Source organism: Helicoverpa armigera, chromosome 26, assembly GCF_030705265.1.
Source record: "Helicoverpa armigera isolate CAAS_96S chromosome 26, ASM3070526v1, whole genome shotgun sequence".
Taxonomy (NCBI): domain Eukaryota; kingdom Metazoa; phylum Arthropoda; class Insecta; order Lepidoptera; family Noctuidae; genus Helicoverpa; species Helicoverpa armigera.
This window is the reverse complement of record NC_087145.1, coordinates 6,304,701-6,323,083: the sequence shown is the minus strand read 5'-3', so window position 1 is coordinate 6,323,083 and position 18,383 is coordinate 6,304,701. Positions and strand designations below refer to the sequence as shown.

Below are 18,383 nucleotides of genomic sequence, written 5' to 3'. Positions count from 1 at the left end.
TGGAGCTTGTTGCTGAGGCGAGTTCTGTATAAAATTGTGTTACATATGATTTTTTTCCGCTAAGATACCTAAGTATGTTTGGAAAGATTTGGAGGCCTACGTCCGCAGTCGAGCAACCCAAAAAGCCGTGATGAATGGTAAAGATACAGGTGTTATGTGTCATCTTTAGTCATGTAATCATGTTATGAATAGTACATTAGATCACAGTACTATTCAATACACCATTTTGCTTCTAGTCCAATCGCATTCGTCTGAATATCAGTGTTGCACATGGAGCGACTGCCTATCGGACTCCTCAACTAAGCTCTCCGGGCAACTCGGTACCCCGTGGTAACACTGGTTGTCACATAATGACTACTCGTAACGACGGAGAAACATGTTGAAATAATAACCAGGGCCTAGAAAAAATATAGGTGACTTATGTACTTCATCATCATCATCATATCATCTCAGCCATAGGACGTCCACTGCTGAACATAGGCCTCCCCCTGTATTTAGTAGTCATAAATGCCTGAAGAATTGCACCTAAATCCTTTCAGAAACAAACATTAACTATCCCCGGGTCTCAATCATTTTCCCATTTCAAATAAATTCAAGGACAGGTTACGGGAGCCTTGGAGCCTAGCAGTACGCCAACAGGAAAATAGGCCACCAGGTCACTTTGTACTGTAAATAGGTCAAGGATTGGAAACTGGTTCAAGATCCTTCAAACACAGGTTTCAGGATATTGTCCCCGGAATTTTGTTTGAGGACAGATTATTAAGAAGGTGAAGTAGCGTTAGATGTTTTGTTTGAGATAAGAGAGCTAAGTACTATGCTCCCAAGGGTGACGGATTATCTTTTAAAGTCTCTTCATGGATTTTCTTTTATAGTCCAATTGATCAGCTGGTATTTTAGTTTTTCCTTTTTGAGAAAATAATTTTCATAGTGCTTAATACTTTTACTGCTTACCTGAAGAACGAGTGATATTGAACTTTTCAGGTATATTTTCCCATAAGAAGAATTTAGATTTACGGGTAGTCAGAAGCCAGAAAGTCTGACACCAGTCTAACCAAGGGGTATCGGGTTGCCCGGGTTACTGGGTTGAGGAGGTCAGATAGGCAGTCGCTTCTTGTAAAGCACTGGTACTCAGCTGAATCCGGTTAGACTGGAAGCCGACCCCAACGTGATTGGGAAAAGGCTCGGAGGATGATGATGAAGAAGAATTTAGATTTTGAAACGCTCATAAATCAGTTTTAAAACACCCTAATCTGAACCCTATATTTCTGAAAACCTCTCACAGCACACATACCTAAGGCCACCATTTAAAATCCAGTCAGAAAATTAACAACGAAGCAAGAATTTAATTACAGCATAGCCTAATCACACTTATATAATGAAAAAATATAGTTGGTCTGTCGCGTATAAAATGTCACGCAATTCAATCCGTGTTGGCACGCCACTGAGAATTGTCACGCTAACTTAGGTTTAAGCTGTTATAACTCTAGTGAGAGAACTTTTCAGCATGTGTTCTAACAGGATTTTAGAAAATTTTGGAAAATAGTAGTAGGTAATTGTGGCTATATCACGTGGCTTATAAAACGAAATCCTCGTGACTGCCATTAAACTCATAATCCGAATATAAGAACCAATTTTAATGAAAGGTTCCATCTAACCCTATTGCCTGAAAAAGGGCCCAGGTTACTTTTAGCCGGCTGCGGGGGGTAGTTCCCTTCCCTTCCAGAGGAGGAACCGCCATGAAATGCTAGTTCATCATAATGACTACTACCATCATAGGTATCTACTGATCCAGGGACGTAATCGTCCTTTTGATAATAAGAAAATCTTGTGACTGACCAGATGGTATTTCTCAAAACTATACCAAATTGCAGAATTTGGCACAAAATAGTAAGTTTCGTTCATTTAAACCGTATGATATCTCCATTCGTGACAGCTTTGCGTGCGTACCTCAAATATACGGAAAATAGCCTAGTAATTTACATGTAGAACTAAGTTTGTTCAAAACTCAACCATATTTCAAGAGCCTTAGAGTTTTCTTTCTTTTAACGGTTTTGGATTGTAAACTTGCGGGCTTATTTTCGCAAATTATTACGCCTGATTACGATTTTTAGTTATGTCTTTATTGCCGTTCATATAAGCCAAAAATATTTTTGTTGGATTTATCACAAACGAAATTACATAGAAGCATAGAAGAATAGAAATTGCTCCCTTTTGATTTCATGGTAGCGATGAGACGTGGTAAAACCACGTCTACCCTTGGGCCTATCATTCTTATGATTTTTCACGTCCATGTTAGATTAAATCCCGGACTTTTTTCGGGATCATCAATTTCATAGACATCAAAATCACCCTGTTTTTATCCTAATTTTTTATTGTGGCCGACGCAGCATGTAAAATCATTGTACCTTTTTGCGAAAAAAATAAGCAGCCTCAATTCAAAAAAACCACTCAAAACAGATCCTATTATAACATTATAAACGCGAAAGTTTGTATGTATGGATGTATGGATGTTTGTTACTCTTTCACGCAAAATCTACTGAATGGATTTTAATGAAACTTTACAATAATATAGCTTATACATCAGAATAACACATAGGCTACAATTTGTAAACATATTGTTCGAAATACTAAACCTGCGCAGACGAAGTCGCGGGCACCAGCTAGTACTTTCATAAAAAAACCTCGCAAAAAAATACATGAAACTTTCAGAATTACATATACTAGAAAGTATGTTTATGTATGTGTACAAAGTTATGTAAATACAGTCTGCGTATAATGACGTCGCCACCCACGTCTCGAGTGATGCTCATGGCAAATGACGTCATAGAGTGTTGCCATACCACTGTCTGAATATACATAGAACTATGTAGATTTTTTTTAAGGTTGATATTACCGTCTGTATATGTCGGAAATCTGGATACAATTTTACAGTTTAGCTTTTAAAATTTTAGGGATAGAGAATTTTTTATTTAAATATCATCATTGATATTGCATTAAATCTCAGTCGATCTTAAAGTAATTATAAGAAGCTTTTGCCAAACAATTTTGCCTCTGTATTTTGCTGTCTTGAAAATATCAAAGTTATAGGTCGTTTAAGCTGAAATGAGGTGTCCCTCACTACATACATATATGCACATCAGTAATGACGAGCTCTTTCTCGTTATTATTAAATCCGCTATATTAATGCCACCATAATATAATGTGAAATGACACCATAAAAAGATACTTACAGCATTGCTAACGTTGATATCAACGCCCTGTTCTAGGAGACTTATGATCTTTTCGATTTGGCCGGCGCGCGCAGCCCGCAGGAACGCGGTGCTCGCGTCCGCCTGTGAACAAGCAAATAATAACTTTAAATACATGACGCAAAGGTTTAATTCAGCTTGCAGTTTTGTTGGTGGATACGCTGGGACGCCATTGAAGTGATTTTTGAATAAAGGAATTACAGCTTTAAATATAGGTTGCAAAGGTTTAATTCAGCTTGCAGATTTGCTGGGAGTTATGACGGAAAGTTGAAAAGGAGAAACAATCGTATTGCGGCTTTGTCTTTCTACTGATCAGAAGAAACAGCACCAGCTTTTCTAAAGGCACAATGATACATAGTAAAGAAGAGATACTTAATGGGAGGTAGAAAAGAAAAAAACATATAGAGACATTTATTGTAATGAGTGAAAGTTCAAAATTGAAAATACTTAAGCATGTTATTACACCGATTTCAGTTCCATTGGAATAGTAACCCTTTCAACGTATCGAAGTTAACAAAACTTCACACATAAGTAACAAACTTTGCATATTGCTAAATCCGCCTTGATTGCTTTTCGATCTATTCAACACACATGGATAAAATTACTCACAAACTTAAATTCGAAACTCGATCTAACTTTCAAAGTCCTAAAAATACAAACGAAGTCTAAAATCGATACTTCCCATCCAATTTATTTTGTAGAGAATACATAAAAAGTCTATACTTTGAGAGATAGAACCTTCGTGGACAAAAAAGGTGTCCCTTGAGATCTTATGTTTATAGCTAGGGCTGATGTGGATGCTTCTAGTAACTGCGAAATAGGGATCGGAGATAATGGATTTGAAGTTGGGAAGACTTAATAATTATGATAGAAATAGTGCTGAAGTATGTTCGTGTAAGAAAAGTAAGCTACAATAAAATTGATCATTTAGCTGGTATTTCTAGCATTAGATTAATATCTGAGACACGAGATCATATCAATCTAGACACGTACTTAGTTGAGAAATGATAAAGGGTATTTAATTACAATTAAACAAATTATGAATGTGCTTAAATGTATAAAAAAGAGATAGAGTAAGATATTATGGTCCTTGAAATTTCATAAGTCGGAAACCAATCCGTAGGTACTTCTAAAATTGCCACTATATGCTGATAATCTAATATTAAAAGACGTGAACGGAGAATATATAGTGATAAAATGTGGGCTCTCGATAATAAGAAACATAGATGGTCAAGAAAGGCTTTAAAGTTTTTCGCCAGAAAAAAGCTAATACATAGGTACCTTGGTTTTCTTTTCTTAAATCTCTTATAGCTAGAGACCCACAGAAAAGTTTTCCAATAAATCCTTTCCCTAGACTCTATCTAGATAAATGTGATAAGCTAAAACGAAGGAAAGTTTGTATAAGACAAAAATACTGAAATAAACCTACGTTTCTTATTAGGGACTGTCACGAAATACGTCACAGGGGATTTAGAAATACGTCGTAGTTAGTTCTCTCTCGAATATACACGTGATACCTACTTAATATATTTTCACTTATGTATCAAAATATTCGTTTTCGGTCGTATTTTCAGCCCCTGATATAAATGATAGTGCTCTGGTTCCGAAACTTGAAATAAAGTCAAGGCGGAGTATTATCTTATTCTTTTTAAGTTTTATCAATCACAATTAGTTTTCTCAAAATGATAATTAACTTTTGAAAATGGTTTTTGGAAGCAATACTTTTGCTCACTTCTGAAATTTAAAGATCAAGTGACTCCTCGAAATTAGTGTTTAGAATTAAGTACCTAATATAGCAATTACTGGCTAGACTAAAAATATCATAATTTTAGCTTTCCGTTTATACTTCTAGTCAAAGACTTCTTAGCATACAGCAATAGCCTCAGGTCAGATACCAAGAAACAACAAAATAAGTTTAATAAACAGCGCTTTATTGCTTCTCGTATCTTCTAAGTAGGTACTTAAACTTAACCTGAAGAAGCTATACCAGATTTTAACTGCGGTCATAAAGTACAGCAAAGGTCAGCCTGTAAAGCGGCCTTGTCTAAAAACGTCTGAAGCCTGGATCGATCCGGGCCTGGAGGTCAAAAGCGTTGGAGTACGAAATTGTACCTAGTCTAGTATGAAAATTTTCAATCAGGCAGTTCAGTTTATAGTTGTAGAATATTTGATGGCAGCTTCTTCGTGAATATTTATGCTTTACTACCTGTACTATCCGTTTTGACGCACGTCTCAAGGAAACGAAATAAAGTGAAAGGAATTACTTAATCGACTAGTTTTTTCCCACTTTAGAAGTATACTGAAATGAAGACTAATGTTCTTCGAAAAATATTTGCAAGTCAACAAATAAGGAACAGTAAGTAAGGCTGACCCTCATCATAGCTGTCAGGAGGTAGCTGTTATTAAAACAACGCATTTTTTTTACCTAGCTGCAAAGAATATTCTTAGCTTTTGCTAAATTTCATATAAACAATAGTAAGAATAGCGATAATGATACAGAGAATCGTATTACAAAGAACCATAGGTTTTTTGCAGTGTTACAAATAACTACAAACACAAGATACCCTTTGGAAACTAAAGCTGAACTGAGCATCAAAACAAACGTATCGGATTAAAAACAAATCCTGTGTACAAAGACTACAAATTGACGATGTTACGTATTTTAGCGTGAATTCGCTGAAAACGGCTGTGTCTAAATCCAGGTGATATAAATCTAGCCCCGTATCGATCTTGGCATAAACTGTTAGAGTGAGAAAGGACTATATATTCAGATGGCATGTTAAACTGTAGGTCCCGGCTGTCATTGAACATCGGTGGCAGTCGTTACGGGTAGTCAGAAAACCAGTAAGTCTGACGCCAGTCTAACCAAGGGGTATCGGGTTGTCCGGGGAACTGGGTTGAGGAGGTCAGATAGGCAGTCGCTTCTTGTAAAACACTGGTACTCAGCTGAATCCGGTTAGACTGGAAGCCGACCCCAACATGGTTGGGAAAAAGGTTCGGAGGAAGAAGTGAGAAAGGACTATACAGGGTTATTGGTAAATCACTAACAACCTTGCAGGACTGTATTACTAAAGTCATAAACTACAACTTTTGTTCTATGACTTTTAATAATTCTCAGATTTTAGGTCATCAAAATTTTCACACAAAAATTAAAATATTTCAAGTGTACGCTCTAAAAGTTACGAAGTCTATGCGAAGCACAGTAAACACTAGTACAAAAGACAGCGGAGGGGAGCAGGGAGCGGGGCTCGGGAGGGGAGCGTTTACGAGCGGCCGTCAGTCGTTTTTATGCGCCCGCGTCGCATCATACGTGTCCTTGTAGGGAAATTCGGTGGTGCGAACGTAATTATCTTTACAGTATGGCGTATCGATATTCAAATGTCGAGTACACGGAAATGGTGCGAACGCTGGCTAGGTGTGATGACAATGTTTCGGAAGCCTGTCGCCAATACGCCATACGATTCCCAAACATCCCTACACCTAGCTGAGTAACAATGCTAGCCGCCACACAGCGGTTACGAGATTACGGGCAATTCCGGCATGCCATCAGGGATAGTGATCGTCCACCGAGGCACACAGTACGTGAAGAAGACGATATTTTGTTTTTTTATTTGACCTTTTCGTAAAAAGGCGGGAAATCGTAGCGTAGCGAGTTACCAATTCAAAAGTATGACTAGGTACAAGAAAAGTGTGCGGGAGGCGTAGGGTAGACAAAGATCTTGCATTCATTCTAAAAATTCAAACCTTTCACCGAACGAATTTATTGTAATGTGTGATAATCTCGACTCGTCCGCACACTCTAAGGTCGACTAATCGCTCGACTGGTCTCGATCGGGCCTTTTGTTGGTGAAGAAATGGTAGGGGCGTGCTTGCGGCGTGCGAGTTGAAATGTGTTAGATAGACCAATGAAATCTTGTAGGTTTGTTTTTGGCAAATGTATTATGTTTTATAAAAAGTCATAGAACAAAAGTTGTAGTTTATGACTTTAGTAATACAGTCCTGCAAGGTTGTTAGTGATTTACCAATAACCCTGTATATGTAGATAAGTAAAATTTTTCTTCATATGGAAGAAGAAAAAATAGATGGATGGATTGAAGGTGGCAGTATATGTTAATATGATGGTTGTCGGAGTGTAATGGAAGAAAAGATATAACGTTGAACTGAAATAAATAAAGAACAACGCAGAACGTAGAAGAAGACTTTTTGCGGAATGTAATGACTGTTTACAGATCTGGCAAAATTGGTGTTTCTCTAACATAATCTACCTTTTTGAAAAAATAGGCCAGGTATCACGTAAAACTCTGTGTATAAATTAAACACTTATTTATATTCACTTTTGTACAAGTCAAAATTTTGCAGTAACAAATTATGCTATTCCAGAAATTGTACCTTTTATAACTAACGCCATTTTCTATTCAAAGGGATTCCCCGAAGCGAGGGACATTATAAAACGTTTAGCTTTTCCAAGAAACATTGGTTTGACTGGAATATTACATAGGCCTATTTATGAAATAATATCTTGAGGCTAAATAAAATACAAATCTAGCTAGTTCTTTTAAGACACCCAAATAAACTGAAAAGATTTTAAATCGCCCTCATTTTGTGTTTTAAATTAAGATTCATTTGATTGTACCATTTTTGTGCTACCTTCAAAACTTAATTTGTGTCTGCTAAAATTACATTTGGCGCCCAACGTGGGATACTTAAACACAAGAAATTAGATGAAAGCTTTTAATGTAGCTACATGAACACGTAGACATCTAAATATTTATATGCCATAAACTTGTGCCTATATTCACAAGACTAGGGCGTGTAAATATAAGATTCTACCCCACGGGGTTTTGACGTCATCTACGCTCGGCAACTGTTTTATTATGATTATCACTCCTTTCAATGGCTCCTTTATTATTTCTATTTGGGTAGAACGTGGAAATTAGAGAGGCATTTTACTTGGCATAGGTAGTTTCGGTAAAATCTAATTCAATCCTGCTCTCATTTCATCAGGTAAGTATTTAGACTCCTATTACCATCACACTTTTATTTCTCTCATCCTCTTTCTTATATTTTTCTAAATTTCTTATTCATGGTGATAAAAAGAAAAGTATCTATAGATCTAGACTTTTTCGGTAGATATAGGTGGTAATACAAAAACTGAAAAATACAAAACTTATTTTTGTTGATTGAACAGTATAAAAATATTTATTTAATTCTAGTTTTCAGTATTTGTTGTTATAGTGACAACAAAAATACATCTTCTGTAAAAATTTCAGCTCTCTAACTATCACGGTTCATGAGATACAGCCTGGTGACAGACGGACGGACGGACAGATAGACAGAGAGGAGCGAACACAATAGGGTCCCGTTTTACGCTTTGGGTACGGAACCCTAATAATGCATCTTATATTTCTTTGTGTTTCTCTAACGCAACATAGGTGTAAATTCTTAATACATTTACACCGTCCGAATTTGGAAGCCTATGCTACCACCTGATTTTCGTGAAAGCTAGACAGATTGTTCTCATGAGAAATCCATTTGATTTTGCTTTCATTTATACGCCACATTGATTCAGGTGGGAAAACCAATCTTTGAAACGATCAATCTAGCTTTCCTTTACTTTGAAATAAGGAGGGAAAATGGGGAATAAGCCTTTCCATTTCTATAATGTACATACTAGCTTTCAACAGCGCTGTTTCGCGCGTGGCCTGCGGGAACTATACTTGATTAGAGCATTCATGCAAACGATTTGTTTAGCCTAAGTATAAGTATAGATACAGACGATACAGGACATTTCTTAACCATTATGCAATTTTTTTGTTATATAATATTTTAATTCTGTGTATTTTCATACATTCAAAGTTAAATAAACATGAAAAACTACCTAACATAGCAATCATTTTCACCACTAAGCGAAGAAAATATTCTCTTCACAGCACACTTTCCAACCGAATTAACAACCATTAAAACGACCCCTAAAATCTTTACCACAGTAATTACAGCCCTCTCAATAGGCTTCAAACCACTGCATTTTCTATATTTTGAGCCCCACTTCAAATGCTGCCTACCCCTAACAGTTATACGCGAGTGGTTTCTCTGATGAATCTCAACGAGCCGTAAAAAAGAGACGAATACTATTTGTGGGTTCACCACCGAAATGCATACCGTGAAGGTTTTAATTTATATGTAAAATACGAGTACCTATACATAATATAGGATGTACTTAAAATACTAGGGGTAAACCCTTTGCAACTCATTAAGAAATGAACCCATATTTAAGTAAATGCATATATATCCATTGCTGCAAAAATAACATGTGTTTTATCCTACTTATATTATAAATGTGATAGTTTGTGAGAATGTATGGATGTATGTTTGTTATTCAATCACGCAAAAACAGCTAGACCGATTTGATTGAAATTTGGTATGTAGATAGGTGATACCCTGGATTACACATAGGCTACTTTTTATCAAGACACTAAGCTAGTAATTCATAATTTTGAAATCGTTTTTTGTCAGCTGGACAATTACAGTTTTTTGGTTGCTAATGGCTCCGAAACTCAGAAGCAATTAAAAAAAATATTTATTTATCGAGGAAGGTTATGTGCTACTTTGTATCTGGCTGCCAAAGGACACAGGAGACACGGGAAAAACCCGCCGGTATGAACTAGTTTACAAATACACCCTCCACACAACAAGAATTATTATTGTTTTTTATTACACGTATCCACCCATTTTAATAATCACGATATTATCGCAATATCCAGTTATGTGTGCATGACTTACGCCAATTATGCCGTGAATTCTATATCAATTTTGTCACAAATGTCATGAAGTACAGTATAAAAGCTAATAAATTATAATAACAGAATTGTTTATTTTTATTTTAATACAACAGCTGAGAAAAGACAGTAAAGCCCATTTGATAAAGACATGTCATTCGATGCGATTGTAATTTTTTTTGTTGACAAACATGCATGCGAAAACGTACCAGTGTTGAAATAGCGAGAAAAAAGCCTAATAATCCTTTTGTTCTGTTATCTTCCCATAAAAGGTAAACGCGATTGTTATATTCCACTGTAAGAAACCATTATTTTCTTTAAAAAAGTCATTAAACTTTACCCTTCAAAAACTATCGCCATCAATCTTCAAAACATTTGTCATCGATTTTTCACCAACTAAAAGTTCACCACTATTTGAGGGGTGAAATTGACAAAAGAAGTACAGCATATTAATATCCATTTTATTATCGTTCCGGGCATTAAAGTTAGTTTTTTTTTTAATTTATGAAATATTCGTTTAGGTACATTTTAATAAGTAAACATGGCTAAACTAATATAATTAAAATATTAACTCTATGACTAATTAAAATTACAAAAAATTGAACTCAAGTACGATTAAAAAAGCATTTGGTAACTACTACAAAATTCATATTACTATAACTATATGAAAAGAGTACCGATCAAAGTTACCCAGTTAAAAGTTTGGAAACCAACATGAAAAAATACGGAAAAAGCTGGTTTCTGTTGTTGAATGTTTTTCTCATAAAAAATACATGCTTTTGTTAAATAAATAACGATCCGCTTTATTATAAAAACAATAGAAATTCAAGTACCACCTACAAAAGTCACGTGTCATATTTTTTTCAAAAAAATGTCTCTAATGAATTCAAAGAACAAAAAGTCAGCAACCCTATTTTTCTTACTGAGCATAGAATGCACGCGAGCAATTATATCACACCCCTGAACTGGGGTTGCACCCCAATGCACGGGGGTGCAAGGAGTTCCATGGTGATTTGTGAATCAATAGATATGTTTGCTTAGATTACGTTCGTTTTGGAAATGTCGATATTTCGAAACATGTGGGTGAAGTTGTACCTATTAATTTTTTGGGATTTTTTGGAAGTATGTGAATGAGGATTATTATATAGTTTTAGGTCTTCATATTAATTTTGTAAACAAATTCTCTACTTGACGATTCATTTTATTATCGTAAAAGTATTTTTCATTCTATCTAAATCTAGGTTGAATTCACAAATTTATAGATACCATGAAGGCTCCGAAACTATTGAACCGATTAGAAAAGTTCTTCTACTATAGGGAAGCTACACTATTTTCGTCTCACTAAAGCTATAATTTATTCACGTACTGGAGCAAGTTTCGCTAGAATGCAGATAAAACTGCTAATTCTACCAAATCAATCAATAAATTTTGAATAAACAAATACAATATCTATCTTCAATATTTGCAATAAATACAATAGCCCCTCACAAATAGCCATTAGGACAAAAGCCGTTTTAGCCAATATTCATTGCAAGAATAGCAGAAATCGGTAATGTCAGCGGGGGTCACAGAATGTCACTTATCCTTCCATGCTGGGTAGCTAAAATGTCGATCAATTTCGCGTTCAAAGAAAAATACTGCGTAAATAGGTGATATTATTATATGTACCTAGTACTTCAACGTAGACTCAATTGATTTCCCCCCGAAAGTGGGTGTATCATACTTGTGTGTCAAAGTACATACACCATGTCTTTGTATCAATAGCCAACTCGACCACTACTGAGCGCTCTCAAGCTCACACATACAAAGATATTCTGACTGTAATTTACACATACAAGTATCGCTCACCCGCTTTCGTAAAGACCTCAAATGAGTCCAAATTTAGCTACTTCTAAAAACACCCCAATTTCAACAACCCTTAAGAACCATTGAAATCAATATCCTCCAAGGGTTTATAAATGTCACTGTGAGTGCCCTCTGTGCTGCTGACGTCATTTGTGACGTCACAAGGGGAGTGATGGATGGTCAAGTCTTGACGTGTATTTAAAACTTGGCTGTGTAGTGTATGCGAAGTCACTGGATGACTATCGATCAAATTCATATGGGTTACTTACATGGGTACTTACATAATACTCCTTTTTACCTCAAAATATGTAAGGAGTATTATGTTTTTGTTTGTATACGTCTGAGGGTGTTGATTCATTCCATAGAACTTTGAATGATTGGCTATATTGAGATTTATGTTTCGTTGGAATAATTTCATCTGTCTGCTGATATTGAGAGGTCTACATTTGGGTCAATTTTTGGGGATCATTTCGGAGTTTGCAAATGGGGGTCAATTCATTAAATAAAACTAATTTTTCTAAAGTTCCTTCAGTAATAACTATTTAATAAACAATGGCACAGGATTATGTGTATTTCGTGATAATGTTGGAAGCCGGTTCAAATATTGATTTATAAAACCCCTAATTCGGTCAAAAATCTTGCATAATTAAACACGCCGTGCAAGCAAATAAACTTTCAGTTCATTGAACTACCCCTCGAATTTCGAGTTCTATCAAAAAGGGGAAATCTGACTGTCTGTATTTTGTCAAGGGTTCCCAGTTCAATTTCCTGTAATAGGGAGAAATCCGGGGTCCTGGCATCCTACGGTCACACTACTTCGGGACAAAGTAATCAACTTGTAGTACCGAGAACTTAGATAAGATTAATAAAATAAATTCTTTCTATGGCACAATATTGAGATTGGATCGTGATTAAAAAAGTTTTGTTCATAGGTAACTCGTGATCTGTCTAGCCTTTCTCCAAACTATGTTTGTCAGCTTCCAGTGTTAACCGGGTCCAGCCGAGTACCAGTGTTTTACATGGATCATATGAAGCCGATGGAAAATCTAGTAGTTAATAGGCATGTACTTATACATAAATATCGTGACTGGCATGAAAACCCTCTGCACAATAATGCTTCAATATCAAAGATAAACATAAAGAAAGAGGGTCTGTCCGATCAATCAAAGTAGACGTCTTGTATAATGCTGCTTTTTCAAACAAGTTTGATATTAAAAGTAAACAAAAATAATTATTATTCATATAGAAAAAAAAACAAACTTAGAGGCAAGCAATTATTATATTACAATTTACGCAGACACAAGACTGGACTAATCTTTTAAGCGAAATATCTTACACCATTAACCATTTTTTTATTAAGAAAATTCTCATTAAGACCGCCATTAATATTCATAACTTAAAAAACAAAGTATGAACCGACAGCAAGACAAATGGGCCGTAGACAAACAAAACTCCCCCTTCTACCCAGAGACTACAAACAGTTGACGCTTGACAAATAGCATACTTGTCTATGGTACAGTAATGGCGGCGGCGGTTTTGTGAGAGATTCCTTTTTTAAATGTTTTCTTTTTAACGGCGAAGTATTGTGCGGTTTTGGGTTATGTTCTGTAGCTTGTTTTTCTTTTTCAAGAAAACTTGGACTGTTATTTTGCGCTATCTGTCTATATTAGTTTCAAACAGAAGTACAAAACCTACCAATATTAGTAGAAACCAAACCGAGCCTCAGTAAACCTACATTTCAAGTGAAGTGTTTTTGTAAAATGCTACCTTGCGGGGCATCATTTTTCTTTCACCTTCACTTTGTCATTGGTATCCAAGACATAATTAAAAAGTAGGGAAATATTATAACTTACAAAGTTACATTGGTACTCGCCTGAGCTGAAATCGAACCCGTAGTACTTTTAACCACTATGCCACCTCAAGCAGGTCGTTGGCACATAATGAAAGCTAACTAGGCAGACAAATCTATAACGAACTGGGTCACATCTTGCTGACGTGTTCCTCTCCGGATGCTCTCAGGATATCGATCTTCAGCTCACAGCCTCAAGGCTTCCTCTATTGAGAACTGATAGGTTTTGTTTGCGGAATAGTCACGAAGTTTTTTGTGAATCATTAGAAGTAAAAGATGGAATATGATGTTTTTTGTCATCGTAAAGTCATCTAAGCATATACACTTCTACGTTAATATAATAAAGAGGCAACAGTCTTTTTCTCCCATACAACAAACGTGATTTTTTTGCTCATTTTCTAAATAATGGTACGGAACCCTTCTTGCACGATTCCGACTCGCACTTGGCCGGTTTTTTTATGGACTCTAAAGGCTCTGGAACAAGGTGCGCCTTGAAAAAAATATCCACTGTTGGCTACACTATACCCTTGTGACATAGACTATATATATTTTATCCAGGAACGGGATGCAGTTTACACAGAACAGGGTTGAAACCGCGAGAAACAGCTAGTAGTGATCATAAAAATCAATGACCGTAACAAACTACTATCACGATATTTTATCTACTGTAAAAAAATAATGTTAAAAACATATGAATTTACATACATATCTGGAAAGTTGTAATAAATGCATAGTGCATGTTATGGTAGCACGATTATTATGCACCCCTTAGGATGAGGGATGCCACAGAATTTTAATAGAGGGTGGTAGTTTTTTAAAACCATGAGAAAATGTTTATTTATAGTGAGTTTCTGAATTAGGTTCTTACAAAAGCCTTCGATGGCCGAAAATTTTCTTAAACGTCAAATTGCGAACTTCAGTTTGCAAATTCTAACGGAAATGTTTGGTATAATTTTCTCGTAATGAAATAAACTGGAGGTTTAGAAATATCTATTTTACAATTTCAATCTCTCTTCAATAGAAATGCTATTATTTAGAAAGGTAATGTTTCTAAATGGTTCTGAAGTAAATAACATCAACATAAACACAATTTTCAATAGAAATTAATTAACAAGCCCATTTGAATGCCTATTGCTACACCGCATTGTGGTCAAGCAAACGCGACGACGAGCAGCCATTTTGTGGTTAGGCATCCAATCAGATGGTTGATGGCATCCGTCCAGTGCTATAGAAGAGAAAATATTTAGGACTAGCCACGTCCGGGGGGATCTATGTCCCGTACCTGGTTAAAAAGGTATTAATGAGAAAGTAATTTTGTCTGTCGAGCTTCACGCCAAAACTACTGAATATTAACATATAAATTTTGACAAATTTTAATTTCTAATCGAAAAACGATGGATGAGTCGGTTATCGCAATCCGTAGAAAAGTTCAGATATGTAGTCACAGATACTCTAGAGCCTGAAAAAGAACTTAGACTACTATTTACCAGGTTACCATTCTAGGCCAAGTACAGTAGTTCCACTGGGACGTGGGTGTAAGCGGATAACTGCTCTTTGACAATTCCATCTATCCCAGAAAAGTTTTCTAATAAATGACGACAGTATCCCTCTCACAACAATAACAATATCATAACAATATCTGACACACAACGGGACAAAGGGACTATTTCTATTGTATATAGTGATCGAGGACAATGCGAAACATATCACCCCCTGATGACGTCACAGGGAGGCAGCGATCTAAAAGTAGAGCAAGCGACATTATTACACGTAAGCGAGCTAAATAGGATTTAACGTTATTTCTTTTATTTAGTACATTCTTTTGCATAAACAGGCACCTATGAGAATCTTGGTTTTAGGAACTTTATATGAGTTTGATAAGAGTTTATTATAAAGAATAAGAATAAGAATATAAAGCCTTAAAATATTCGTTTGAACGTGCTAATCTCAAGAATACTGGACAGGTTTTTTGAATTCCGTACTAGCGGTTTCACCCGCACTTGAATAATAAATACCTTACAGTATCTACAGCCTGCCTCAAAAAATGAGCTAAGTATCTAACGCCGAAAGAATCAATTAACAAAATTAAGTTTTGAGATGAGACATACAAGCTGTTCAGCTTTATAATCCCTACTAATATTATAAATGCGAAACTAACTCTGTCTGTCTGTCTGTCTGTCTGTTACGCTTTCATGTCTAAACCATTGAACTGATTAAAAAGAATGGTATAGAGATAGAGTTGACCTTGAGAAAGCACATAGGATAGTTTTTATCCCGGACTTTTGAAGAGTTTTCTTAGAAACGCGATATAACCGAATTTGACGCGGGCGGAGCCGCGGAAGCTAGCATTAGTATATTTATAGTATTTTATTTTTAGTAAAGTAGTTTAAGTTTGTGAATGTAAAATGTATGTGTAAATACATATTAGTATATATACTTGCCCAGTACGGGAATCAGATTCCCGGAACACGGGGGACACCAAACGAAATAGCTACTTGTAAATAAATACAGTAAAAAAGTTCTGCCAAGTGAACTCCCGTTAGATGTAAAACCCGATAACTTTAAACCCTCCGTTATTAGATAGATTATACCCCTAACCAACAGTTACGAACCTCAGTTAAAGGGAAACGACATGGTTAATGCATGAGTTACGCGGTTTTTTGAGAAAATTCATGCTTTTAAATTGACTTTTATTATAATGTTTCTTTTTTAATATTAAGATTTGCAAGTCAAGCTGGGGCTGTAAAAGTTGCAGAGTGTTTTACAAATTACTTATGATTTGAAGTAGTACTTTTTAAAGAAAACTTTTAGAGTGCTACAGAGCACACTGCTAACTAAACAGTCAGCCTACAGTTGATCCGATGGATGGCATTTTTTGTAAGAAAATCTTGATTCCAATCAAAGTTTTCAGTCGGTCTGATACCAACTAAATACAGTAGAAATGTATGTACATTGTAATGTGTGTACTACCATCCATCTTCACACTGATTTATGAGCCCAAACATACTATCGGCAGCATTCAAGTTTGCAGTATGTGGATAGTCTTAGATTCCAAGCAAGACTATTTACTATTTTACCTATTTGTCACTTCATGGTTTAGATGGTAAAGAGAGATATGTATAGATACTTAAAATTAAAACCGTATTGCAAAAAAAAACTAGACCAATTTCAAACAGCCTGTTATTGAGCTAATAACCAAACTAATTAGTATCGTGTCTCCCGATGATTAACCCTAAAAGCCTTGACAACACCCCGATGTCGCCAGTTATGACTTCATATTAGCATTAATTGAATTAAAACGGGTCGTTAGCAGTCTACTTAACTTACAGTGGCGCGGTTAATAAGGGCTTGGTGAACCCATTTTGTATTTTGGTTTGGCTAAAAAGGTTTTATTTTTCAAGGTTGTGTTTATAGAGAGGTTCGAATTTCGTATCAATTTTGGTATGTGTTTACTTATTTTACTACACAGCTAATAAATAATAAGTAATTTTTATATTATTTTCTATGTAGGTACTCAAAAGGAAGGGTTTGTCATTTGAATCTCCGAAATCATCATCTGTCTTGCCCTAAAGTTTATTAAGTGCCAAAAGTTTATTAAGTGTCAGCATTTCAACTTTATAATAGGAAAGATGTTTAAATTAATGCCCTGGTCGACACAAGACCCTTAATTTTGGCATCTAGCTAATAGAGGTAAATTCTACTTGGTAGACAGTTTCAGTATGAAAAATGTTAAGACATGGCAACCCTCTGAAAAAATGGCCACCACAGGTGCAAAATAAACTACATACAAAAACATAATTGAACCCCAGTTCAAACCTTACAGTTTCTCATTATTCAAATACCTGTGCCGTGCACTTTTATATCCAATCAAATCCAGTCCCGTAAGAACATAAGTATGTGCCATGAAGCCATAGTTTATAAGCTACAAAAGAGTCAAGGCCGGATTTAATAGCCTGACAAATTGTATGAGCGCACACCCAGTGCCCTTACGCTCTCATCAGGTTACAAAACCTTTAGATTTATTAAAGGTTATTAATAGGTTTGATTATATTGTAATTAAATTTATTTTCGGATAAAATCGGGCTAAATGACAGCAAGGGTCGATCAACCATAGGGTTATTCGATGGCTGAACATCTTAGCATGACGAGTTTGGATCTTTTCATACGGTCAAGGCACGGCTGCCGTGGTAATGTAGGTATATGAAAGTCATCGGCATGCTATGTGAAAATGTCTATGTAGCTTATACATTACTACTTTGCAAGACAAGGCACCCAAGCTGTGACTGTGTGAAAAGAACTTGCCTCTCTGTTTATGAAGGTACCTTAAATTGGTGGATACCGGCTGTCTTTTGACCGTCTTTGTCCGTTAAGGGTAGTCAGAAGCCAAAAACGTTGTTAACTTTCTTCAAGAGGATGGTTTAACCAAAGCCGGTGCTTTGAGAAACAAACTTTTTATAATAAGGTGGAAAGTCTGAAAGTCTTTACCCTTTCTAAGCTTTCTTTAGATTCTCATTTCATGCTTCGTAGCAATACAAACCGCAGTCAAATAAAGTACTGAAGAGTTAAGCTGAACCCGTAAAAGGTCATCCGTTGAACTGTCGTCGTGACCAACTGACTGTACAAACTGAGTTGTCAACTTAAATCCATACTTTTTTATACTTCTGT

At 35.8% G+C, this 18,383-nt stretch overlaps 1 protein-coding gene across 1 annotated transcript in view; it reads right to left on the bottom strand.

Moving 5' to 3' along the window:
- LOC110372625 (ankyrin-2) overlaps positions 1–18,383 on the bottom strand; it is a 61,033-nt gene that overhangs the window by 41,103 nt on the left and 1,547 nt on the right. Inside the window, exon 2 of the mRNA XM_064041786.1 lies at positions 3,231–3,332. Within this exon, the coding sequence (XP_063897856.1) occupies positions 3,231–3,332 (102 nt within the window). The remainder of the gene's footprint in view (positions 1–3,230; positions 3,333–18,383) is intronic.